The 26,620-nt window shown below is 37.1% G+C and overlaps 1 protein-coding gene across 1 annotated transcript in view; it reads left to right on the top strand.

The window, feature by feature from the left end:
• The window catches only part of OSBPL11 (oxysterol binding protein like 11), a 97,375-nt gene that overhangs the window by 26,145 nt on the left and 44,610 nt on the right, over nt 1-26,620 (top strand). The window contains exons 2-6 of the mRNA XM_004745397.3: nt 8,808-8,876; nt 19,858-20,033; nt 20,922-21,001; nt 22,562-22,738; nt 25,503-25,704. Of these exons, the coding sequence (XP_004745454.1) occupies nt 8,808-8,876; nt 19,858-20,033; nt 20,922-21,001; nt 22,562-22,738; nt 25,503-25,704 (704 nt within the window). The remainder of the gene's footprint in view (nt 1-8,807; nt 8,877-19,857; nt 20,034-20,921; nt 21,002-22,561; nt 22,739-25,502; nt 25,705-26,620) is intronic.

A 26,620-nucleotide genomic window follows, 5' to 3' on the forward strand; every position in this document is an offset into this window, starting at 1 on the left:
TTTTATCTATTTGGGTCCTTTCTCTTTTCTGTTTGATAAGTCTGGCTAGGGGCTTATCAATTTTATTAATTCTTTCGAGGAACCAACAATTTGGTTTTTTTGGTCTGTTCTACTGTTTTTTTTTTTTTTTTTTTTTTTTTTTTTAAAGATTTTATTTATTCACTTGACAGAGAACACAAGTAGGCAGAGAGGCAGGCAGAGAGAGAGAGAGAGAGGGAAGCAGGCTTCCCGCGGAGCAGAGAGCCCGATGCGGGGCTCGATCCCAGGACCCTGAGATCATGACCCGAGCCGAAGGCAGCAGCCCAAACCACTGAGCCACCAGGTGCCCCTGTTCTACTGTTTTTGTTGTTGTTGTTTTGTTTCTTTATCATTTATTTTGCTCTAATCTGTATTTCTCTTCTGCTGGCTTTAGGTAGTATTTGCTGTTCTCTTTCTAGCTCTGTTAGGTGTAAGGTAAGGTGTATTTGAGACTTTTCTTGCTTCTTGAGGTAGGCCTGTATTGCAATATAATTCCTTCTTAAGACTGCCTTTGCTGCCTCCCAAGGGTTTTGGACTGCTATGTTTTCATTTTCATTTTTGCTTCCATGTATTTTTAAAAATTTCTTTGATTTAGTGGTTAACCCAGTCTTTCTTTAGTAGGATGTTCTTTTTTTGTTGTTTATTTTTTGTTTATTTGTCAGAGAGAGAGAGCGCGCAAGTGGGGGAGTATCAGGCAAAGGGAGAAGCAGGCTCCCTGCTGAGCAAGGAGCCTGATGTAGTACTCAATCCCAGGACCCAGGGCTCATGACCTGAGCTGAAGGCAGATGCTTAACCAACTGAGCCACCCAGGGATCCCTAGTAAGGTGTTCTTTAATTTCCATGTATTTGAATTCTTTTCAATTTTTTCTTGTTGTTGATTTCAAGTTTCATAGTGTTTTGGTCTGGAAATACGCATGGTATGATCTCGATCTTTTTGTGCTTTTGAAGGCTGATTTGTGACCCAGTATGTTATCTCTTCTGGAGAATGTTCCATGTGCACTCGAAAAGAATATTATATATCCTGCTGCTTTAGGATGAGAAGTTCTGAATATATCTGTTAAGTCCATCTAGTCCATAGTATGTCATTCAAAGTCATTGTTTCCTTGTTGGTTTTCTGCTTAGATGCTCTATCCATTGCTTTGGGGGGGGGTGCTGTTAAAGTCCCTTACATTATTGTATTGTTATCAAGTAGTTTCTTTATTTTTAAAAAAAATTTTTAAAAGATTTTATTTATTTATTTGACAGAGAAGCAGGCTCCCCACTGAGCAGAGAGCTTGATGTGGGGCTCAGTCCCAGGACCCTGAAATCATGACCTGAGCTGAAGGCAGAGGCTTAACTCACTGAGCCACTCAGGTGCCCCACAATGAGTTTCTTCATTATTAATTTATATATTTGGGTACTCCCATGTTGGGGGCATAAATATTTACAATTTTTAGATCTTGAATGATAGACCCCTTAATTATGATATAATGACCTTCTTCATCTCTTGTTACAGTCTCTTATTTAAAATCTAGTTTTTCAGGCACATGCGTGGCTCGGTTGTGGGGCATCTGCCTTCAGCTCAGGTCATGATCCCTGGGATTGAGCCCCGTATCGGGCATTCTGCTCAGTGGGGAAACTGCTTCTTCCTCTTCAGCTCCCCTGTGCTTGTGTTCCCTCTCTCACTATCTCTCTCTGTTATAAATAAATAAAATTAAAAAAAAAAAAGCTATAGAAAAAATAAAATCAAATCTAGTTTGTCTGATATTAAGTATGGCTACACCAGCTTTCTTTTGATGTACATTAGCATGATAGATGGTTCTCCATCCCCTCACTTTCTTCCTTTTTTTTTTTTTTAAAGATTTTATTTACTTATTTGATACAGAGAGCAGAGAGAGAGCACATGACCAGGGTAGGGTGGGGGCAAAAGGAAAGGGAGAAGCAGACCCCCCACTGAGCAGGGAGCCTGGCAAGGAGCTTTGACCTGAGCCAAAGGCAGACCTTTAACCGACTGAGCCCCACGAGATGCCCTTCTACCTTTCAGTCTGAAGGTATCTTTAGGTTTAAAATTGGTCTCTTATTGGCAGCGTATAGATGGATCTTTTTAAAAAATCCATTCTGATAACCCCTATGTCTTTCGGTTGGAGCACTTAGTCCATTTACATTGAGAGTAATTATCGAAAGATACACATTTAGTGTCATTGTATTACCTGTAGAGTTGGTGTTTCTGGTGATGTCACTTTTGGTCCCTTTCCTCCCCACTCAAAGAATCCCCCTTAATATTTCTTGAACGGCCAGTTTAGTGGTAATGAGCTCCTTTAGTTTTTGTCTGGGAAAGTCCTTGTCCCTATCCCTTCTATTCTGAATGACAGCCCTGTTGGATAAAGAATTCTTGGCTGCATGCTTTTCCCATTTAGCCTGTTGAATATTTCCTGCCACTACTTCTGGCCTGTCACATTTCTGTGAAGATACGCTGCAAACCTTACCTGTCTTTCCTTTTAGGTTAAGGACTTTTTTATCCCTTGCTGCTTTCAGGATTCTTTCCTTGTCAGTGTATTTTGTGAATTTGACTATGATATACCTTTGTGATGGTCAGCTTTTGTTGAATTTAATGGGCATTCTCTCTGTTTCTTGGGTTTTGATGCTTGTGTCCTTTCCCAGGTTAGAGAAATTTTCAACTGTAATTCGTTGAAATATACCTTCCACCCCTTTTTTTCTCTCTTCATCTTCTGAAACTCCAGGGGTACAAATGTTTTTACATTTTCATAAGTCACCGAGATCCCTAAGTCTACCTCTGTGGTCCATTACCTTTCTTTTCCCTCTTCTTTTCAGCGTCATTATTTTCCATAATTTTATCTTCTATATCACTGATTTGCTCCTCTGCTTCGTCCATCCTCATTTTTGTAGCCTCCATGCATCTCAGTTACAGTATTTTAAATTTTGGCCTAACCAGATTTTAGTTCTTTTACTTCTGGAGTAAGGGATTCTCTAGTGTCTTCTATGATTTTTTCAAGCCCAGCTAGTATTTATATAATTGCTTTAAATTCTAGTTCAGACATCTTACTTAGATCTACATTGATTAAATCTCCGATCATCAGTTCTTCCTGTTCTTTCTTTTGAGGTTTATTCCTCTGTCTTGTCATTTTGGAGAGAGGAAAATAAAACAAAATTAAAATTTAAAAATCGAGGAAAAAGGAAAAAATACATAAAGGAAGCTAGAGCCTAGGTATGTTTTGGTCTACTTGTTACGAAAAGCTTGATTGACAAAAGATAGGGGTGCCTGAGTCGGTTGAATGGCCAACTCTTTTTTTTTGAAAGATTTAATGTATTTATTTGACAGATCCCAAGTAGGCAGAGAGGCAGGCAGAGAGAGAGGGGGAAGCACGCTTCCCGCTGAGCAGAGAGCCCAACGCGGGGCTTGGTCCCAGGACCTTGAGATCATGACCTGAGCTGAAAGCAGGGGCTTAACCCACTGAGCCACCCAGGCGCCCTGAATGGCCAACTCTTGGTTTCGGCTCAGGTCATGATCTCAGGGTCCTGGGAGGGAGCCCTGCACTGGGCTCTGTTCTCAGCATGGAGTCTGCTTGAGGATTCTCTCTTTCCCTCCCCCTCTTCCCTTTCCCTGCTCATGCTCTCTCTTTCTCTCTCAAATACATCTTAATTCTTTTTTTAAATTCTATAAGGAATCACAAGTTGACATTTTCTCATTTCTGAGATATGTAGAAACAACACATAAATTTCCAGGTGCAGTTCAACTTCGTTCACAGGCCATAGAGTGTGCTACAGGAATGTTTTTCTAGTGAAATGTCACAATTTCGTTATTCTTGTACTTTGATACCGTTCCTTGGAATTACTCCACGAAGAGTAGCAGTTCACTGGGAAACTGTGTAAAATATGGAATGCTTCACGAATTTGCATGTCATCCTTAGTATATATGCTGCTGAAGGGAGCACAAATAAATACGTCTTTTAAAAAAAGAAAAATGGAAAAAAAAGAAAAATGGTAGATGGGGTGCCTGGGTGGCTCAGTAGATTAAAGCCTTTGCCTTCAGTTGAGGTCATGATCCCAGGATCCGGGATTGCGCCTAGCATCTGGGCATTCTGCTCAGCGGGGAGCCTGCTTCCTACTCTCTCCCTGCCTGCCTCTCTGCCTACTTGTGATCTCTGTCAAATAAATAAATAAAATCTTTTTAAAAAGAAAGAAAGAAAATAAGATGGTAGAAAGAAAAAAGTAAAAATTAAGAAATAATAAAATAGTAAAATTAAAACATTAAAAATTGCTTTTTGTATCCAAAAAATAAAACAAAAAGTAAAATAAAACCCAAAGGATGCTGGATCCTGTTTTCGTTAGCAGTGAAGCTTTGCAGCACTCTGTGATCAGTAGATTTGGTGTGTGAGGGGGTTTGTACTGGTCTTCTGGTGGAGGGGCCTTGCCGCTCCGATTCTCAGTGGAACTGCCCTAGTGGGGATGCTCCTGCAGAGAGGAGTGGGGCTTGATGTAGTGGCTCGGTTCTCCACTTGGTGGCGCTGTTCAGCTCCCTGAGGTGGATTAAGCTGGCTTTGACCTGTTCTCTCCAGAGCGGGGAAATGTGTGCCACCCCTCTTCAGTAAGCCTTCACAGATGCCCAAACATTGACCCTGTGAGTGTTACTGGTTTCTGTCACATCCCTGCCTTCACCCTGCCTGTGCCCTAGCTGTCCTGTCAAACTGTGAGCACTCCTGTGTTTTATCTGAAGTATAGGTATGTTTCAAAATTTCACACTTCAGAGACCTCTGGGGGAGGGTCGCCCTGCCTTGTGGCCAGTGGCAGCTTGTTGCGGGAGACAGCTGCGCTATGTTTCAGCAGTTTGGAGTTTGTGGTAGATCACAACACACAGCTCATGCCAGGGTTTGAAGCCCTCACTTGGAGTTTTTGTTACTGTACTGGTGAGTGGGACAGTTTCATGGCTCCTGCAAGGCCCTTTGCCCACAGAGAGGCCGTGTCACCTCTACCAAATGCACTCTAAGCAGGGGCACCACTTCTCCCTGTGTGACCCTGAGGATCCTTAGGCTGCCTGGTGCTGGGGCTCAGCTATGCTTCCATTGGAGAACTGCTTAGTTCCCCAGGTGCAAACCTGGCAAGGTCACAGACTTCAGAAACTTCGAAATCTGCACTTTACTGTGTAGAAAACTGGCAGTATTGTAACCCTCTCCTTTCTCCCCATCCATGATTTTGGGAAATAGTTTTCTTGTGCAGTCCCCTGCATATTGTTTTCACTTTTTTTTTTTCTTTTTTCTTTCTTGTCTTGTGCTTTCTTTCTTCCTCCTTTCTGGATGCTCCCTCCACTGTCAGGGCGCCCTCCCCTGGGCAGTGCCCATAGCTCTTTTCTCATACTGACTGCAGCTCCTACATTTCACTTGTTTTTCTGGTTTGTAGATGTGCAGCTTTGTTCTATAAGACTTCCAGTCGATTTCTTGGGTATTCATAGTGATTTTATATTTATCCAGCTGTGTTCAGGGAAAGGGGTAAGCTTAGGGTTACCCTACTCTGCAGCCGTATTACCTCTTCAAAATTCACACATTTTAAATGGGAGCAGAGCACAAGGGTTAGTGGTACTACATGAGGCTGTTACAAGGAGAGAAGAGGAGAAAGGGAAAAGTGAACAAAAGGTGTTCACTCACAAAGCTCTTTATACTGACCACCAGATGGCGCAGTTGTTCCATATCTGCTGCTTGCGCGGCTCGGAAGGATGAGAAGCAACAGTGCGTCCAGCTGTTTTGAAGCACAGGATGTTCTTAAGTTGACTCTTTGTAGCCTCAGATGTCTATTTCATGAAGTGAAAGCAGGCCTGCATGTTATACTTAATTGCACATTTGAATATCATAGCCATATCAATATTGCCCTTGTCGCTTTTGTGAGAAAGTTAACTCTTTGGATACAAGCATGGACAAAATACTAACATTTAAAAATTGAACATAAAACATTACTGGGAAGTACAAGGATATACTTTGATTTTATTTTGGGAATGATTCTACTGGAATTGTATCATTAAAAATTCATTGGTAGCTATTAAATGATTGATATAAATAACTTAAAATGTGACCAAGATGAGAATTAGCTTTAGTAATAAGAGAGACTGGACAAAAGTTATGGAGATGAGGCATTCTCTTCAGTTACTTAGAAATGAAATTTTTACTTGTTTTTTTTTCAGTTATAAATATATATTGAGGTTTTCAGAAAGATTCTCTCCACAGTTCACATATGCATTTAAAGAATATAATTGTGTTAGAACCAGAGCAATTGAACTATAATTGAATTGTAATGTTTTTATTCTGTACTAATAGTCATAATATAGTTATGAAGGCTTAGTATAGCGAAACTAGATTATAAGGGCTTGGAACACTAAAAATGGTGAATTATGGACTATTTTGATACTTTGAAGAAATATTTAAATAGGTTATGTGGCACCTTAGTCTTTGTGGATGGATGCATCATATGTATAAATAAATAAATAAATATTCAGGTTATGAAAATATAGGTTAGAATGAACAAATAAGCTTTTTCCTAATTTTTAATTGACATACAACATTATATTAGTTTCTGGTACACAGCTTAATTTGGTCCATATTGATTTGTATACATTGTGAAATGATGACCACAGTGTCTAGTAAACATCTCTCACCATATATTATACTTTTTTTTTCTTATGATGAGAACCTTTAAGATCTCACTTAGCATCTTTCAAATATGCAATGTAGTATTTTTAATATACTCAATGTGCTAGATATTACATCCCCAAGACTTAATTATTTCATAACTGGAAGCTTGTATCTTTTGACCACTTTCATCCATGTTACTTATTATTCCATCCCTGGCAACCATCAGTCTGTTCTCTGTATTTATGAGTTCTTTTTTAAAAATTATTTTTGGGGTGCCTGGCTCACTCAGGCAATAGAGCATACCACTCTTGATCTCAGAGTTGTGAGTTCAAGCCCCATATTTTGTGTAGAGATAACTTAAAAATTAAAAAATTATTTTAAAAGTTAATTATTTTTTTTTAGAGTCCACATATAAGCGAAGAAATAAGTTTTGAAGGCAAATACAGTTGAGGGAAGCTGAGCTTCCCTAAAGAAGAACAGAGGAAGAACTCTGGGAAGTTATTTTTGGGCAAAATCCATGAACATTGGGATTCCTGTGACCCCAAAGAGTTGTTTAAGACTGAAGCTTGGGAAAGATGTGGGAGCCAGGCGAGATAAATATCTTCATGCTTTTTTAAGTACCAGTGGAACTGAAAGAAAAGCTTTACTGTGACCTGGGCTGCAGCTAGAGGAACTCTAGCAAAAACCCAAGAGCTTGGGTTTCCAGAGAACCCTTTCTTCTAGATATGGGCTCTAGTAAGTATTAAAATGAGAATTCAGCTGATACTGTCAGTTTTAACATGACATACCATGTAACAGAACTTTGGGTTGGCATTTTAGAAGTAGACAACCTTTGTCTTCTTGAGATTTAGTGACCTTATGAAACCCAAAGGACTTGATGAGTTTCACTTAATAGACAGTATTGCTTGCTAGCCTTAGAATAGAAGAAAAATATCAGAAAAAAGCATAGTCATGGGCTCAATTCTTTATTTGTAGATTTGATCTTTATTTTCAAACCCTTTGAAGAAATGAGATTAGAAAGACACTCTACATTGAGTTTATTCTTGAGGCATCCCCCTACTCACTTCCCAGTAGTAGCACTAGAATGTTATATTTGGTCATTTCATTTTCTTGAGAGAGTCTTTATCTTCAGCCCTTTTTATTTGTCATTGGGATCAATTTAAATCTGTTTTGAACTTTGTTCTGTTAGTTGTGTCAGCTAACTCTTCCTTGGTTTTTGCCTTTAATGTATCCACGTTTTAAAGGTTGCCAGTTGGCTCACACTTCCAGTTTCTGTTATGCCGGTTAGCTGAAATTTTACCATGTATCTCTGTGATTAGGGATAGTAAAGAAAATTAATAATGAATATCCATTGTATTTTATAGTGTTAAATTAAAACTTTAGGTGAGTTTTAAAGGAATTCCAATGTAAGCCATGAAATAAAAAAATGAATGTATCAACAAGATATTTCAATGTAGGTCTCCTTTACTTTTCATAAGTATAAGGGACCTTAAAATGTTGGAAAAGAAATATCAATGAGATATTGCATTTTTAAGAACCACTATAGCAGAATATATGTGTAATAAGTGAAAAATGGGGCAGGAAGTAAACAAACTCAATTGTAATAAGCCTTTATTAAAATCTTTCCATTGGCAAAACTCACAGAGAATATTTTGCCTCATACCTGTCTGAAATGGAGTGGGAGTGAGGTGTCACAGTCTGATTGTTTTGGAAGCCCAAGGAATCAGAGACAACAGATTGGCCTCATGTGTCCTACCAGAGTGAGGAGCCACTATTCAATTTAGAGACCTTTTTTGGCTTTCTACAACCATAAAACCATTTTATTTCTTTAGTAGGGAATTGTTATAAAATATTTTTATTTATAATTATATTTATAGTATATTTGTTTTATATTTATATAATTTTTTATTTATATAATGATTTCATATTTGAAATAATATATAATAACTTATGGGGGATTATATTTGTTTTGAAGAAATCTAGTAAAATAAAGACCTATGGATATCAAATTTGGTTGATTAAATACCTCTTCGTTGAGCTGTAAATCTTCTGAAGAAAGTTTGAGGCATTCGTAAAACATATATATCTATAGCTGTTTTTAAAGCTGTTCAGTTACCTTCCTGATATTTCTAATTTTTATTGACTTCGATGCATTCTGATCTTTTGAAACAGTGATCACATGGAAAATGTATATGGCTACTTAATGAAGTACACCAACCTTGTCACTGGGTGGCAGTACAGGTAAGTGATTATTCTGTATCACATCCCTCTCCTAAGAGACCAGAAATGGGGCTGATAATTTTATATTCTGAAATTACTTCTGTACAGACATGGATGGGAAACCTTTTAGAGAAGGATTGACGGTTATTTAAAGTCTGATAAGTTCTCCTTTGCAGAGGCTGAGAGGAGTGGACATCTGTCCAGATGGCACCCTCCAAATGCCTCAGAAGTTAATATTTTCTTTAATCGAAGAATAATTGACATGCAGTATTGTATTAGTTTCGGGTATACAACATAGTGACTTAATATTTATGTATATCACTTCAGTAAGTCTAGTTGCCATCTGTCACCATACCAAATTACTTTAGTATTATTGATTGTATTCCCTATGCCAGACATTGTATCCTTTTGTCTTATTTTATATAACTGGAAGATTGTACCTTTTAATCCTCTTTACCTATATTGTTTATTCTCCCATCCCTTCTCTCCTCTGACAATGACCAGTTTGTTTTCTGTATCAATAAATCTTTCTGTTTTGTTGGTTTTGTTTTTTAGATTCCACACATAAATGAAGTCATTCATTATTTGTTTTTCTGTCTGACTTATTTCAGCTAACATAATACCCTCTAAGTTCATCCAGGAAGTCATCAATGGCAAGATTTCTTTCTTTTTTATAGTATACCATTTGTGTGTGTGTGTGTGTTTCTATATTTACACCACATCCTCTTTCTCCATTCATCCGTCAAAGACATTTAACTACCTCTGAAACTGATAATACACTGTGTATGTTGATTAAGTAGACTTTAGATAAATATTTTTAAAACTTGGAAAAAAAAAGATGACATTTAGGTTGCTTCCATATCTTGGCTATCGTAAATGCTCTAATGACCATAGAGTGATATGTCTTTCTGATGTAGTGTTTTCATTTTTTTTTTCAGTTAAATACCTAGAAGTGGAATTGTTGGATCATATGGTAGTTCTTTTTTTTTTTTTCTAATTTTATTTAATTTTAATTTTTTTTTTTTTCTATTTTACCCACCCCCATACCCACCTCCCCTCTGGTAACTATCAGTTTGTTCTCTGTAGTTAAGAATCAGTCTCTCTCTCTCTCTTTTGTTTTGTTTTGTTTGAATGAAATCATATGGTATTTGTCTTTCTCTGACTGACTTATTTCATTTAGCATTATACTCTCTAGTTCCATGCATGTTTTTGCTAATGGCAAGATTTCATTCTTATTGATGACTGTAATATTCCTGTGTGTGTGTGTGTGTACACCACATCTTCTTTATCCATTCATCTGTTGATAGACACTTGGGCTGCTGCCATAATTTGGCTATTGTAAATAATGCTGCAATAAACATAGGGGTGCATGTATCCTTTTGCATTGTTGTTTTTGTATTTAGGGGGTAAAAGCCCAGTGGTGCGGTTACTGGATCACAGGGTAGTTCTATTTTTAATTTTCTGAGGAAACTCCATGCTGTTTCCCACAGTGACTGTACCAGTTTGCATTCCAACCAACAGTGCAAGAGCGTGCCTTTTGTTCCACATCCTCGCCAACAATTTTTCTATCAGTTCTTTATATATTTTGGATACCAACCCTTTATTGGATATGTCATTTGTAAATATCTTCTCGCATTCAGTAGGTTGCTTTTAGTTTTGTTGAGTGTTTCCTTGGCTCTGCAGAAGGTTTTCATTTTGATGTAGTCCCAGTGGTTTGTTGTTGCTTTTATTTCCTTTGCCTCAGGAGACCTCTAGAAAAATGTTGCTGTGACTGATGTCAGAGAAATTTTGTGCTTTCTTGTAGGATTCTGTGGTTTCAAGTCTCACATTTAAGTCTTTAATCCATTTTGAATTTATTTTTGTAGGTAGTATAAGAAAGTGGTCCAGTTTCATTCTTTTGCATATAGCTCTCCAGTCTTCCCAACACCATTGGTTGAAGAGACTTTTTCCATTGTATGTATATTCTTTCCTCCTTCATTGAAGATTAATTGACCATATAATTGTGGGTTGATTTCTGGGTTTTCTATTCCATTCCATTGATCCTGTGGGTGCGTTTTTGTGCCAGTACCATACTGTTGTGGTTACTGTAGTTTTAATATAACTTGAAGTCTGGAGTTGTGATACCTTCAGTTATGTTTTCCTATTTTGGATTTTTAAGTAACCTCCATACTTGTTTTCATTGTGGCTGTAAAAACAGTTTGCATCCCCCCCCCCGTAGTGCAGAAGTGTTCCCTTTTCTCCACATGTTTGCCAACATGTGTTATTTCTTGTCATTTTGATCCTAGCGATTCTGATAGCTGTGAGGTGTTACTTCATTGTGGTTTTGATGTGCATTTCCCTAATGATTGGTAGTACTAGGATCTTTTCGTGTGCCTGTTGGCCATCTATATGTCTTAAAAAAAAAAAAAGTTTATTTTTTTTGAGAACTAGCGAGAGAGAGAGAGCGCACAAGTGGTGGCAAGGGGCAGAGCGAGAAGGAGAAGCAGACAGGAGCCCGATGCAGGACTCTGTCCCAGAACCCTGGGATCATCACCTGAGCTGAAGGCAGATGGCTTAAGCAACTGAGCCACCCAGTCATCCTCTGTATGTCTTTTCAATTTATTATTTATTATTATTATTTTATTATTATTTATTATTATTATTATTATTTTTAGATTATATTTATTTATTTGACAGAGAATGAGAGAGCAAGAGAGGGAATGCAAACAGGAGGAGTGGGAGAAGGAGAAAGAAGCAGGCTTCCTGCTGAGCAGGGAGCCTGATGTGGGGCTCGATCCTAGGACCCTGGCTGGGATTATGACCTAAGCTGAAGGCAGACGCTTAACCTTGACTGTGCTACCCAGGCGCCCCTATATGTCTTTTTCAGAGAAATTTCTATTCAGGTTGTCTGCTCACATTTTAAGTGGGTTGGTTGTTTTGTTTCGTTTTGTTTATATTGGATTTTATGAATTCTTGATATATTTTAGATGGATAAGATTTTGGTATTGGACCCCTTATTGGATATATCATTTGCAAATATCTCCTCCCATTTAGTAGGTTGCTCTTTCATTTTATTGATGGCTTCTTTTGCTATGCAAAAGCTTTTTTGTTTGTTCTAGTCCCAGTTGTTTATTTTTGCTTTTTTTCTCCTTGCCTGAAGAGACATCCAAAATAATATTGCTAAGATCAGTGTCAGAGAGCTTACTGCTTATGTTTTTTTTCTAGGAGTTTTATGGTTACAGGTCTTAGAGTTAAGCATTTAATCCATTTTGAGTTTATTTTTGTGTATGGTGAAGAAAGTGATCTAGTTTCATTCTTTCATGTGTAACTGTCCAGTTTCCCCAAAATTTTATCAAAGTGTTGACAATAGACAAAGGTTACTTATATACTAGGTTTATAGGTACTTGTTTACCTGCGTTGGGCTTTTAAAAATACTTGTAGTGATTAAGCTTTTAGGTTGGTTTGGAGTCAGCAAACAAATTTCTGTTTAGGGGTCCATTTTGTGCAGGATTCTCAAACTTCTCTGGGACCTTGAAGAGTTTAAATAACCAGTCCAAGGTCACAAAGGCAGGCAGTAAGGAGCAAAGCCAGGGTAGAAATTGGTAGTTGTGGTACAGGGGGATTAAACTTTCATTTTCTTTTATTGTGGCAAAATATACACAAATTTATCATTTAACCACGTATAAGTGCTCAGTTTAGTGACATTAAATGCATACATTGCTGTGCAGCCATCAACACTATCTTTCCACAGTACTTTTTGCATCTTCTCAACGTTACCATTAAATAATAACTCCCATTTCTCCTTCTCCAAAGCCCTTGGCAGCCAGTATTCTGCTTTCTGTGTCTATGCTTAGACTATTCTTGGTACCTCCTGTAAGTGAAATCATACAGTATTTGTTCTTTTGTGCCTGGCTTATTTTACTGAGCATCCTGTCTTTAAGGTTCATCCATGTTGTAGCGTGTGTCAGAGTTTCCTTCCTTTCTCAGGCTGACTAATACTCTTTTTCGTTTGTTTGTTTAAGATTTTGGTATTCTATTGCATGTGTGTACCACATTTTCTTTATCTGTTCATCTGTCAGTGGATGCTTGGGTTGCTTCCACCTTTTAGCTGCTAATTCTGCTGTGAATATTGCGATACAAATACTTGTTCAATTCTCAACTTTCATGTCTTTTGTGTATATACCCAGAAGTGGAGTTACTGGATCATATGGTAATTCTGTGTCTAATTTTTTGGGGAATTCCATATCATTTTCCATCGTGGCTACTAATTTTACATTCTTACCAGCAGTTCACAAGTGTTCCAATTATTTCCACATCCTTACCAACACTTGTTATTTTCTGTTTTTTGTTTTTTTGTTTTTTAATAATAACCTTCCTAATAGGTGTGATGTGGTATCTCACTGTTGGTTTTAAATTTTTTTAAAAATGATAATGCTGGAATTTGAACCTAAACAGTTTTGACTCCAAAGTCTATGGTTTTATATTATTATCATGCTGCTTCTAGTTCACATGTCATTTGGATGCTTCTGCTTTTGGCCACAATAAAATAATGGGAGCTGAATTTGCTTTCCGACCTTAAACAACTTGAAAATGAGACATAATTTACAAAAGAATGATTTTCAGACTTTAAAAGAATAGGAGAAGCACTGATGAAAAGGTGATTGTTTAACAGAGAGGGCAGTTTGGGTTGTGTTTAGTTGGAAGTGACATTAGGTAATCTAAATAAGAATGATACATGGAAAGTTAGAGATCATATGGCATGAAGACTTAGAGGGGAATATGAAGACTTAGAAGGGAATCCCTATTGAAGTTAAAAGGGCAGTTCTCCAGGGGTCCCATCTTTAATATTAAAAAAAAAAAAAAAAAAGCCAAGTCAAGGGAGTCTTTTCATGTTGTATTTTTCACTTTAGGTTTTTGAAATTTTTTGAAGGCTTATATATTCAAATGTCATACAGAATATTAATTTTTAAAATATTTTATTTATTTTAAAGAAACAGTGTGAGCAGAGGGAGAGGGAGAAAGAATCTCAAACAGACTCCCCACTGAGCACAGAGCCCATCATAGGGCTTGATCTCATGACCCTGAGATCGTGACCTAAGCTGAAACCAAGAGTCGGACACTTAACTGACTAAGCCATTCAGATGCCCCCAGAAAGTTAATTTTTTAAAAAATGTAAAAAAAAAAAGATTTTTTTCATTTATTTGACACAGAGAGACTGTGAAAGAGGGAATACAACCAGGGTGAGTAGAGAGAGGGGGAAGCAGGCTCCCCGCTGAGCAGGGAGCCCAATGTGGGGCTCGATCCTAGGACCCTGGGATCATGACCTGAGCCGAAGGCAGATCCTTAACAACTGAGCCAGGCAGGTACCCCCAGAATACTAATTTTTAAAATTGTAATTTCACTTTGGTTTTAGCACTATTTTTGGTTCTCTTTCTTAAAAGAAGATAGGTTAGCTTTCCCCCCCAATATTCAACAACTGTTGTTTATATCATATTGAATAATACTGAGAAACTGTCAGAAGGGGAACAGAGTAAGAAAGCTCCAAAAATACATAAACACAGGTGCCTGGATGGCTCAGTTGGTTAAGCGCCTGCGTTTGGCTCAGGTCATGATGCTGGAATCTTGGGCATCAAGTCCTGCATGGACTACCTGCTCAGTGGGATTTCTGCTTCTCCCTCTGACCCTCTCCGCTTTCATGCTCTCTTTCTCACTCTCTCAAATAAATAAATAAAATCTTTAAAAAATATATATACAAACGTACAAATTTAGTGTAATTTCAAGATGTCATTTCAGGTGAGCAGCAACTCGAGACCATGGGAAGAAATGGCAGGTATTTATTATTACATGAGGAAGCCCGCCAAAAAGATACATTGGGGGGCGCCTGTGTGGCCCAGTGGGTTGGGCCTCTGCTTTCGGCTCAGGTCATGATCTCAGGGTCCTGGGATCGAGCCCCACATCAGGCTCTCTGCTAGGAGGGAAGCCTGCTTCCCCCTCTCTCTCTGCCTGCCTCTCTGCCTACTCGTGACCTCTGTCAAATAAATAAATAAAATCTTAAACAAACAAACAAACAAACGATACATTGGCCATTGATTGTCTCGAGTTAGCAGATCCAAGCAAATATTCTGGGATAGGGAGGGGTGCTGGCTCTCCGGACATGATCCCTCCGGATATAAGAGAGACCAGTTTTCAGCCTCTCTAGACAGTGCTTGTAAACTCATCCATGTTTGCTACTGAGAGAGCACAGAACTTTTTAGACTTAACCCATCAGAGAGAGAGGTCTCACCTTGTCAGTTTGCTATAAGCCCACTTTCTTATTATTTTGTTAAAGATTTTATTTATTTGAGAAAGAGAGCACACATGTGTGAGTTGGGGGAGGGGCAGAAGGAGAGGGAGAGGATCTCAAGCTGACTTTGGGGAGTGCAGAGCCCAGGGTGGGGCTGGATCCCACAACCCTGAGAACATGACCTGACCTAAAACCAAGAGTCGCACACTTAACTGACTAAGCCACCCAGGAGCCCAACTGTAGCCCCACCTAAAAAAAGCCCTTCCCATTTTCCATTTTTACTTTATGTCAGCTGGGCTGGAGGTCCTGTGGTACAGCAGAGATAACTGAGTCCTCAGCATGAAACATGTACACTGATCAAAGGTGAACAGATAGGTTAAGACTATGTTTAACGTCCCTAGGCTTAGTTGCTCAGTTTCTTTGGCATGCCTAGCCACTCTTGTCCATGTGCTGCTGGTGTAGCTTAACAGAAGCACTGCACCTATGGCATATTCAAGACCCTTTCCTTCCAATCCATTTCTGTTTTGACTAAGGTCAACTTGTAGCAGCTTGGAGAAATCCACTGTGGGCATACTCTATAAATAACTACTTGCTCTAGAATGTGGTAGGCTAGGAAAGTACAGAAGAGCAAGACCCTCTCCTGAACCTACTTCCTGCCACTTTAACTTCTAATTCCTGAGGGTGAGATTACTTCCCATCTGGCATATATAGACACAGAGCATTAAATTCTTCCCCAAAATCTTCTCAAGTTTATTTTTGTCATTTTAAGATAGATTTCTAAGTCAAAATATTTTTAGATTAAAGTTGCATTTTGATGATATTTCACTTTAAATTGTAGGTTATTTCAAAGATTAGTCATTTCCCCAAATTGACAGTCTTTGTTATTTTTTTTTAAAGATTTTATTTATTTATTTAACAGATCACAAGTAGGCAGAGCAGCAGCCAGAGAGAGAGGGGCAAGCAGGCTCCCCGCTGAGCAGAAAGCCCTATGGCTGCTGCGATGCTGCGATGTGGGGCTCAATCCCAGGACACTGAGATCATGACCAGAGCCGAAGGCAGAGGCTTAACCCACTGAGCCACCCAGGAGCCCCAGTCTTTGTTATTTTGAAATTGCATAAAATAAAAAATTATTTGCCAATTTTAATAGCAATTTTAATTGCCAATTTTAATAGCAATTTTAATTGCCAATTTTAATAGCAAAATTCTTTTAACAACTTAGCTGAATTTTCTGCATATGAAGAAGGTTCATGATGAATCTTGTTTCCCTGTTAACATTTAACCTGCGTTTCTACATTTTCTTTGTTTATTGGCTAGGCCAACTTGCTCAGAATGTTTCCATCAAGAGTCTACTACCCTTCTGAACAAAAGGGCTTTGTTAAGTTTCCTCACTATGTGGTTGTCTTTCTATCTCCAAACTATATGTCTTGTAAAATTTCTCTACATAAAAGGGATAAAAAAGAATATTAATCCATGAATAATGAAAGATAGCCCAAAGTGCTCTCTTATTGCATTGGACCCATGGTTTCATCTTGGTATTAAAAAGATGATTGGGACACTTGGGTGAGTTAGTCGTTAAGCCTCTGCCTTCAGGTCATGATCCTAGGGTCCTGGGATCGATCATCACATCAGGCTTCCTGCCCAGTGGGAAACCTGCTTCTCCCTCTCCCACTCCCCCTGCTTGCCTTCCCTCTCTTCCTTTCTCTCTGTCAAATAAATAAATAAATAAATAAATATTCTTGGGGGGAAAAAAGATGATCAGCTATTGGCTCATTTTTTTTAATGAGGTATAATTGACATGTAACATTATATTAGCTTTAGGTGTACAATGTACAACAGATTATGAAGTGATCACCACAATAAGTCTAGCTAACATCTGTCATCATATGTAATTTCAAAATTTTTTTCTTGTGATGAGAACTTTCAAGGTCTACTCTCAGCCATTTTCAAATGTGCAATACAGTGTTATTAACTGTAGACACCATGCTCTTCAGTTATTGGTTATTTCTATGACTTCACCAATCTGTCCTCACCATATTTCTGTATATTTAAGTGCTTGCCTCCTATATTATAAATTTGTGGAAATGCTTTTGGGATAAGAAATACGTGTTCACACCAAACTTGAGATTTCTAAACATAGTGTTTGTCTAAATTTTCTTTGACTACTTTGAAGAGACCATTTTCCTTTGTCTGTTTGAAATGAATTATACTCAGATTTAGAACAGTGCAAAGAGATTCCTTCCTTCCTTCCATTTTTGTTTGTTTGTTCTGTTTCTTAACAGCTTTATTGAAATATAATGCACAGTCCATACAATTTGCCCACTTAAAGTGTACAACTCAGTGGTTTTTAGTATCTTGACAAAATTGCTTTCTTACTAACCCACCTTTTGTTTGTTTTTCTGTTTATTTGACGAATTTTTTGTAGTAGATTCATTTCTTAGTCCATTAGGGCTGCTATAACAAAATACTACAGACTGGGTGGCTAATAAACATTTCTCACAGTTTTGGAGGTTGGAAGTTCAAGAGCATGGTGCCAGTGTTGTTAGGTAAGGGTCCTTTTCCTATCATAGACTTCTTGTGTGAGAACATAGCAGAAGGGTCAAGGAAGAGCTCTTGGGTTTCTCTTATAAAGGCACTAATCTCATTCCTGAGGGTCTGCCCTCATGACCTAATCATCTCACCTCCCAAAGGCCCTGTCTCTTAATACTGTTACCTTAGGGGTTAGGATTTCAACATAATGAATTTGCAGGGCACACAGTCAGACCATAGCAGATTTGTATGTCCATTTTGTGTTTTATGTTTATGTTTTAGAAACTGAAGATGATTTCAGTGACTATCTTGTGTTAATTCAAATAATCTCTTCAAATATTTTGGAAAATAAAGATAACCCTATTAATGGGCAAAATGTGATGAGCAGTTCATGAAATAGAACGATGGGTGGTCATTAAACACGTGAAAAAGGTGTATAACTCTTCTAGTAATTAATGAAAGTTTAAAATCTCTGAAAAATGCTAATTTTGAAAATTAAAATATATGAACATAATTTTAAAAGTCAGAAGCATGCTTAAAGATGAACAAGAACAACAATAGTTGTTTGCTTTTGCATCTCCCTCTTCAGGCAACCACTTTCAAATTTTGCTTTCTTGGTTTTTTTGTTTTTTTTTTTTTTTCCTTGAAGAAAAGGCTGATTTCATTTTCTCCCAGTTTGATATGATATGGTTGGCTGTTGCTTAAGACAGTATCTTCTAGGAGCACCTGGGTGGTTCAGTAGGTTAAAACCTCTGCCTTCAGCTCAGGTCATGATTCCAGGATACTGGGATCGAGCCCCACATTGGGCTCTCTGCTCAGCAGGGAGCCTGCTTTCTCTCTCTCTTGTGATCTCTGTCTATCAAATAAATAAATAAAATCTTTAAAAAAAAAAAAGCCCAAAACAAAATCTGTTTAAAAAAAAAAAAGACAGTATCTTCTAGGACCGTGAACTCTTATCTTATGGTCTAGTGTTGTAGAACTCAGTAACATAGAATGCCAAATTGCTCCGAACTCAAACATTAATTTTTTTAAATCGAAACTTTTTAGATTAAAAAAAAAAAAAACTACTGAATTACTTAAATTGGAATCTGAATAAAGTATTTAATCTGGAACCAAATCATAACATCAAATTCTTTTCCAAAGTATATCAGTATTTCGTCATTTAGTTTCAAGTTCCTTATGTTTCTTCATCTCCAGTTGCAGCTTTTACATTTTTAAACAGGATAAGTAATCTTTAGTTGTGACCTATTTAGTGATACATTCACCAAACCTTTCTACCTTGACATTATTCTCATTGTATATTTCACTGACTAAATCTTAAATCAGATTTATTTCTTATTTAGTTATCCTCAGAGTTCATGTTTTGATTTGTTTCCAGTGAATTTTAAATAAAAACTCTCAGTACCATTTGTCTTTGGGCAATTTACCTTCCCTGTTAATGAATTCTGGAGAGAAATCTTCCTCTGAGAGAATATTCTATCTTTGTTTCCTTTTTGCATTATGTGGTATGCCTCATCTCATTAAGTGCCTCTCCTTCAGCTGAAGGTTTTATGTCATTTATTAAATTCATTCAGTTTTTCAACTCCTAGGAAATTCAACCTCATGTTTCCAAGTTCTTATTCTTTTTTTAAAATTAACATATAATGTATTATTAGCCCCAGGGGTACAGGGGTACAGGTCTGTGAATCGTCAGGCTTACATACTCCACAGCACTCACCACAGCACATACCCTCCCCAGTGTCCATAACTCAACTACCTTCTCCCTAACCCCAACTCCTCCCCCAGTTTTTTCAGTCCCCAAACAAACTGAAACCCTCAGTTTGTTTTGTGAGATTAAGAGTCTCTTATGGTTTGTCTCCCTCCTGATTCCATCTTGTTTCATTTTTCCTTCCCTATCCCCTAACCCCCACTCTGCCTCTCAAATTCCTCAAATCAGGGTCCAAGTTCTTGAAAAGCTTTTGAAATTTATTTATTTGAGAGGGAGAGGATAGTGGTGGAAGAAGAGGGAGAGAAGATCTCACCACCCTGAGATCATGACCTGAGCCAAAATCAAAAGTTAGACGCTTAACAAACTGAGCCACCTAGGCACCCTATGAATTTTATTTTTTTTAATAGCAAAAACTCCACAAAGTATGGTGATTGATATTTAGTTTGCTTTAGTTTGGCGAGTGGGAATGTTTAAAAATTATGACTTTCTTTTTTGAATCATTACAGGTTTTTTGTTTTAAACAATGAAGCTGGGTTATTGGAGTACTTTGTGAATGAACAGTCTAGAAATCAAAAACCCAGAGGTACTTTGCAGCTTGCAGGAGCTGTAATATCACCTAGTGACGAGGACTCTCACACCTTCACTGTGAATGCTGCCAGTGGGGAACAGTATAAACTCAGAGGTACGATCAAGATATGAGAATTAATATGTGATTTTCTTCTTTCCTTGGGAAGTTGATGTGTTTCCCTGCTTTCATGTGAGTTTTGGAAATAGAAAATACTATCATCAGTGATGTACATGTGATATTCAAAATCTTAGAATTGCTTATGAGTTTATGAAATCTGTTTTAATAAATAACTTTTCTCAAGTAGTACAGAGAACAACTGTTTACAATTGGTCCCTGTAAAATATTTGTGTAGATAAGCCCTGATTACTGAAAAATCTAAGAACATAGCTTGTCTAAATGGTATTTTTTATGTCTGCCATGGATTTGTATTTTACCCCTTTTCTTGATTTGGTTTGCATGCCCCCTTTGAAGTTTCTAGTAACTAATACACATAGCTGGGATTTATTAAAATGTTCACATTCATTTTAAAAGTATAACTTTTGCTTAGGTAAATATAATTTGTGTTTTTTAATTTAATTAATGTACATAAAATATAATGGTAATCCTAACTGAGCATGCTACAAGAGATCTGAAAATACGGAGTACACATTAAATACTTAATAAAGGTTATTTCTTTAAGTAAGAGCATATTTTTAGGGACGCCTGGGTGGCTCAGTCGGTAAGTAAGAGCATATTTTTTATGAGAAACTTTAAGATTTGTCAAGTCTTAGCTTCCTGTCTTGCTGCATGTAATATATCCTTGTTCTGAAATATCCATATTCAGCTACTGTGTTACTTAACAGAATTGGTGCTTGGCCTTTTTCCTCCCTCCCTCTACTGGGGACATTTGCTCTAGGAAGAGTAGGGCCAATCCCTGGCTTTTAGTTATCTGTTCTCATGCTGTACACAGTTAATTTCAAAAATAAATATAGAAGTGAGTAACTTTTAGATTCTCTTTATTAGCCACAGATGCTAAAGAGCGACAACATTGGGTTAGTAGACTTCAGATATGTACACAGCATCACACTGAAGCTATTGGAAAGGTATGTGGATTCGTTTATGATATTAAAGCATGAAAAGGGAAAATAATTTTTTTAATATTATTAAATTGCAAGACTGTTCATATACTGTAAAGTGTCAATTCCGTTGTTAATCTATTCAGAAGATTGTGCAACAGTCACAACTCTCGAGTTCCAGAACATTTTCATCACCCTCCAAAACACCCGTATCTGTGAGCAGTCACTGGCATACTCGCCTTTCCAAGCCCCTGGCAAACACCCATCCGTTTTCTATTTCTATGAGTTTGTCCATTCTGGGTCTCTTATATAAAGAATCATAGAATGGTTTTTTTGTGTCTGGCTTTTTACACTTCTCATAGTTTTTTTCAGAGTTAAAAGCAAATTTTATTAGATACCCAGTTTTACTTGTTCTTTAGTCTTCCATTGACACATAATACTTTGTTCACTCATGTCATTTTATATATCATTTTATTCCTTTTTTTGGTTAGATAATATTCTGTTGTATGGATACACCACATGTTGTTTATCCATTCATCAGTTGGTGGACATTTGGGTTGTTTCCATTTTGTGGCTATTATGAATAACATTTGTGTCTAGGTTTTGGGTGAACACATGATTTCACTGAGGTGGAGATTTAGGAGTGGAATTACTGAGTCATCTGGTGGTTCTTTGTTTAACTTTCTTGGGAGCTGCCAAACTGTCTTCCAGAGTAACCGAACCATTTCACATTCCTACCAGCAGTGTATGAGGGTTCCAGTTTTGCCACATCCTCACCAGTACCTGCTGATGCCCTTTTCTTTTTAATTGTAATAAGCATCCTAGTATATGTGGTTTTGATTTCATTTCCCTAATGACTAATAATGTTGAGGATCTTTCAGTATGCTTAGTGATCATTTGCATATCCTCTTTGGAATATTTTTTATTTTTTAAGGTGGAGAGGATGGTCTCAATACTTGAAATCTGAGGTTAGAGATCCCTATAAACTAATACCTGGGCAGCATAGTTGAAGGATTCTGTACCTTGGTGTACCTAGGTGATAGCTTGACTTTTTAAAAAAGGCGTTTTTTTTTTCCCCCTTGTGTTTTTTTCCCCATAAGTAAATTTTAAAAAGTTGTTTGTGATTTAGGCCTGCTGCCCAGTCTTCAGGAAGTTAATCACAAAAGCTTTACTCTTGCTGCAAGATTTTAGTCATTGGAAGTGATCAGAAAGTACTAGTTTGTTCCAAAGATACCTGCAGTGAGATTAGAAAATGTATTTTATTGAATATTTTTTTGCTTAAGTCATGGTACTTAAAAATCTGAAATTAGACTTTTCTAGTATTTGTAAAATGTGAAAAAATATTCTCAACAGCACAAACCTATAATCAGTTTTCTAAATAAATTACTACTTTACTGTTGGATGTGTCAAATGTTTAAACTTGGAGTGTTTTAAATTTTAGCGTTTTTCAGAAATGTTCTTGTAGTCAATTCTGAGGTTAATTCATTTTTTTAAACTGTTCATGTGTAGGCCAAAGTATATATATATAATAGGTAAGGGTTAGGCAGAATTTCGGAAAACGAATGATTTTCTTTGTTTGTCTGACAGAATAATCCTCCTCTGAAATCACGAAGCTTTTCACTTGCATCTAGTGGTAATTCTCCTATATCCCAGAGGAGACCAAGTCAAAATGCCATTTCTTTTTTTAATGTTGGACATTCCAAACTACAATCAGTGAACAAAAGAGCTAACTTACCTCCAGATCATCTTGTGGAAGTCAGAGAAGTAAGTATGAATTGAAGTCAAATTAAAATGCCAAAATGATCTAACTTGCTTGGTTTTATCACAAAAAAATTAGAAATCCTGTTTGTGTCTTCTGGGGCCCTGAAGTGTTTTCTGTTTACTATGCTGAGACAATTTCAAGTCACAGAGATTCCCTGGTTATGTGTTATGTCCTAAGTTACTTTTCTGTGTTGTCCTAAGTTTCCTTGGTACATTCTCATTTTTCAGTCTGTTATCTTGCATTTCTCAAGTAAAAGTACAGATTCTTTTGATGGAACATTTATGAGCAAAAGGGTTTTTAAGCCTGTTGAGAAGACTATGTGGCCAAACAAGTAATTTAAAAAAAAAAAAAAACTTATATAGACAATTTCAAACATACACAAAAATAGAACAGTTAAATCCTCGATGTTTCCTTATCTCACCATTTCCCTGTTTCTTTTCAAACTGAGTACTAAATACTAGTTAATAAAGGTTGTAGTTATTAGATCCTAAATATTCCTGAGTTAAATTTGGTAGAGCAAATAGATACCTATGTAGTGAGTAGCCCCACACAGGTATGTGATTGGAAAGTAGAGGAATATTTTAATTGCCTTTTAAGATAATTGTGGTTATTCTTCTTTGGTGCTGCATGAAAACTTAACAGTAATAGTTTTGTAAATGTTAGATGTAGTGTGGAATCTGACATGAAAATCTATTATCTGTCTTGCACTTGAAACTTATCTTTAACCTATGCATGATTTTGTAACACCATGCATTATTCATTGGAAAATATCATCTCCCAGAGTTAGGCCTGTCTTGCAGATATTGATCTGTTTTATCATGCAGCCTTGAAAATTCCCATTCATTAATGACCTCATCAATCTCATTAGAAAAGGCTTTCAGTATTGGGAAGTAATCAAGCTTATGGTAACAGATAAAGGTTTTCCAAAGTTCTTTTCATTTTAAAGCTCAGATTTTATAATTGGCAGTGAATACCCTCGGATTTTTTTGAAGTGACAGGCTTGGTTTTTTTTATTTTTGGGATGTCACCGCATACCTCCAAGTCTGATAATCTACAGTGGCTGACAGTCATTCTGTAAAGGAAAAACACTCCTATGTTTCTCCTCTGCTCTGCTATAACACTCTACAATTCTGTAATCTGGTCACCAACTGTTGGGGTTTTCCCACCGCCAAGCAACTCTCTATTTCTCTGTGGACACCAGTTGCATGTCCTGCAGTTTAATTCAGTTTCAACACTGTCTGCCTGAGATCATGTCAGATGCCACAAAACTGTCCCCATTTTAGACACAAATTGCAAGTTGATGTTGTCACCTGTGCCTCTGACCAACCTGCTATAAAGAACTCAGGAACAGACAGATGTAAGAGTTGCATAAGGCCCGTTGGGGTGGTGGGGGGAAAGCATGGAGCTTCCATGCCCTTTCTGGTTATACCCCCCTCCTGGTACTCCCAAGTGTTCACCAACCAGAAGCTCTGAACCTCTTCTTTTGGGGTTTTTATGGAGGCTTCATTAGGTAGGCGTGATTGCCTGAATCATTGCCTTTTGGTGATTAATTTATCCTCCAGCCCCGTCTCCACTGTAGAGGTTGGCAGGTGCAATTAAACACACATCTGTTGGTTACATATCTAAAGGTGTAATTGTTCAATCATAGATTATAAATTATTTAATTTTGTATATTTAACTCTAGTAAAGACTGCCCAGCTGTTGGCAAGAGTGGTTGTACTATTCATAAATTTGGATTATTGGAAGTTAGTCCTAACATTTGTATCCAAAATACTTTACACACACAAAGCACACACATATATGCATGCATACATGTGTACATATAGATATCTTTATATCCACACTTTTCATTTAGAAACCTTTTTTTTTTCTGATAAAGGTGAATGTTTGATCCATTGCTATAACATGTGTTTTCAGGGACTATTTCAAGTACTATACACTTGTGATTTGTTTGGTAGGATATTTGCGTCTCTCTTTCACTAGCTCACTGATGAACTGTGTTAAAATTCATCTGGTACAGTGCCTCTGAAAGCTGAAAGAGTCTTTCCATTATAGAGGTTCTGTGTGGATTATAATAGTGTCTAAAAGATAGGTAATCTGAGAACTGTCTGCTCACAATTGAATAATTAATCATAATAAATTCAGTTTTCATTTTAAAATACTGAATTGCTTATCAAGCATTGTTATTCTATTGCTCCCTTAGGAAAAGTGGACAGAGCTCTTGATCAAAGCAGAGTGTATTAAACTCTTTTTAACTTGAAAGTTTATATCCAGTACTTGCTTCATGATCAGGCTAATGGGACAAGAAAGTTAGATTAGAGAAAAGAAAGCAGGAAAACCATTGTGTTCTCAATGTAGGTTCAAACTGAGCCTGACCAGAGGTGCTGAGAAGAAAGAGGTTAAGAACCCAGATTGGGAACTAATTTTACTTTGTAATGAAATATTTAATGCTGCTATTGAAGATGATCCAGAATGTTTTTAATGACTTGTAAAAATGCATACTGTTAATAAAAGGTTTGTCAAGGCTTTTGAGCTTTGTTGCTTCTGAAGAAAAAATACAGCTGCCAAAGATTACCATCTTTTGCACAATTGATAAGCATTATTAAATGTGCTCATTGAGAATAGCCAAATGTAAAATAGATTTCTAAGCCTAATATATCCTAAAAATGGCTCAGAAGCTGAATATGGTAATTAAAATGGAAACTGTATGTATACATGATACACAGACATCATGAGTAGGACACATGGAACTGTTGTTTTCCTTAGATGATGTCTCATGCTGAAGGACAACAGAGAGACTTAATTAGGCGAATTGAATGCCTTCCTGCTTCTGGCCATCTTAGTTCCTTGGACCAGGATCTCTTAATGCTCAAAGCTACTTCCATGGCAACTATGAACTGCTTAAACGACTGCTTTCATATTCTCCAGTTGCAGCATGCATCACATCAGAAGGGCTCACTGTCTTCAGGTAAGTTATAAATAAAAAGTAAGACAATATTAAGGGCCAAAGCATGGAAATATGTGTTTGTTGTAATTCTAACTCCTAAAAAATCTTAAGAAAAAGAAAAACAATGAGCCTCTTGATTTTTAATTATCACGTTAATGTTAAAGTCTTATTGTGCCTTTTTTCAAATCTAAACTGATTTTTGGCCTAATGTTTAATATAATCGAATTTGGAGACCTCAGTTCTACATGTCGAAAACTGAACTCAAAATCTACATCTAGTAAAATCTGCTAAAATCGGTTGCATCGTTATTCATCCAGTGGACCTTAATAAAAATATTGGGACCATTTCTTAACTTTTGGTTGAGTCAACTGTTCTTTATATCCATATTGAGCCAGAGATATTCAAGTCTGTCAGTCACTTTTCAGTTTGAAAAATAAGGTATACAGTTAATACTTGAGAGCACTTAAATTTGTTGAAAATAATCTACTGGGGAAAATAAAGTTACTGCATGTGAGGACAAAATATGAGTTTTTCTTTTTTTTCTTTTTTAAGATTTTATTTATTTATTTGACAGAGATCACAAGTAGGCAGAGAGGCAGGCAGAGAGAGAGGAGGAAGCAGGCTCCCTGCTGAGCAGAGAGCCCGATGCTGGGCTCAGTCCCAGGATTGTGGGATCATGACCTGAGCCGAAGGCAGAGGCTTTAACCCACTGAGCTACCTAGGCACCCTGAGTTTTTCTTTTTAATGGGATGAATAAACTCTTGGTTTTCTTCATTGAGATACAGTTGACACAATATTGTGTAAGTTGAAGGTGTACAGCCTGTTGATTTGATACATATACATGTTGCAACATGATTACCAAAGCTAACACCTCAGTCTTATCACATAATTATCACTTTTTTATGGCAAGAATATTAGGATCTAGTCTCTTAACAAC

Source organism: Mustela putorius, unplaced genomic scaffold (genome assembly GCF_011764305.1).
Source record: "Mustela putorius furo isolate JIRA1106 unplaced genomic scaffold, ASM1176430v1.1 tig00003834_pilon_pilon_pilon, whole genome shotgun sequence".
Classification (NCBI taxonomy): Eukaryota; Metazoa; Chordata; class Mammalia; order Carnivora; family Mustelidae; genus Mustela; species Mustela putorius.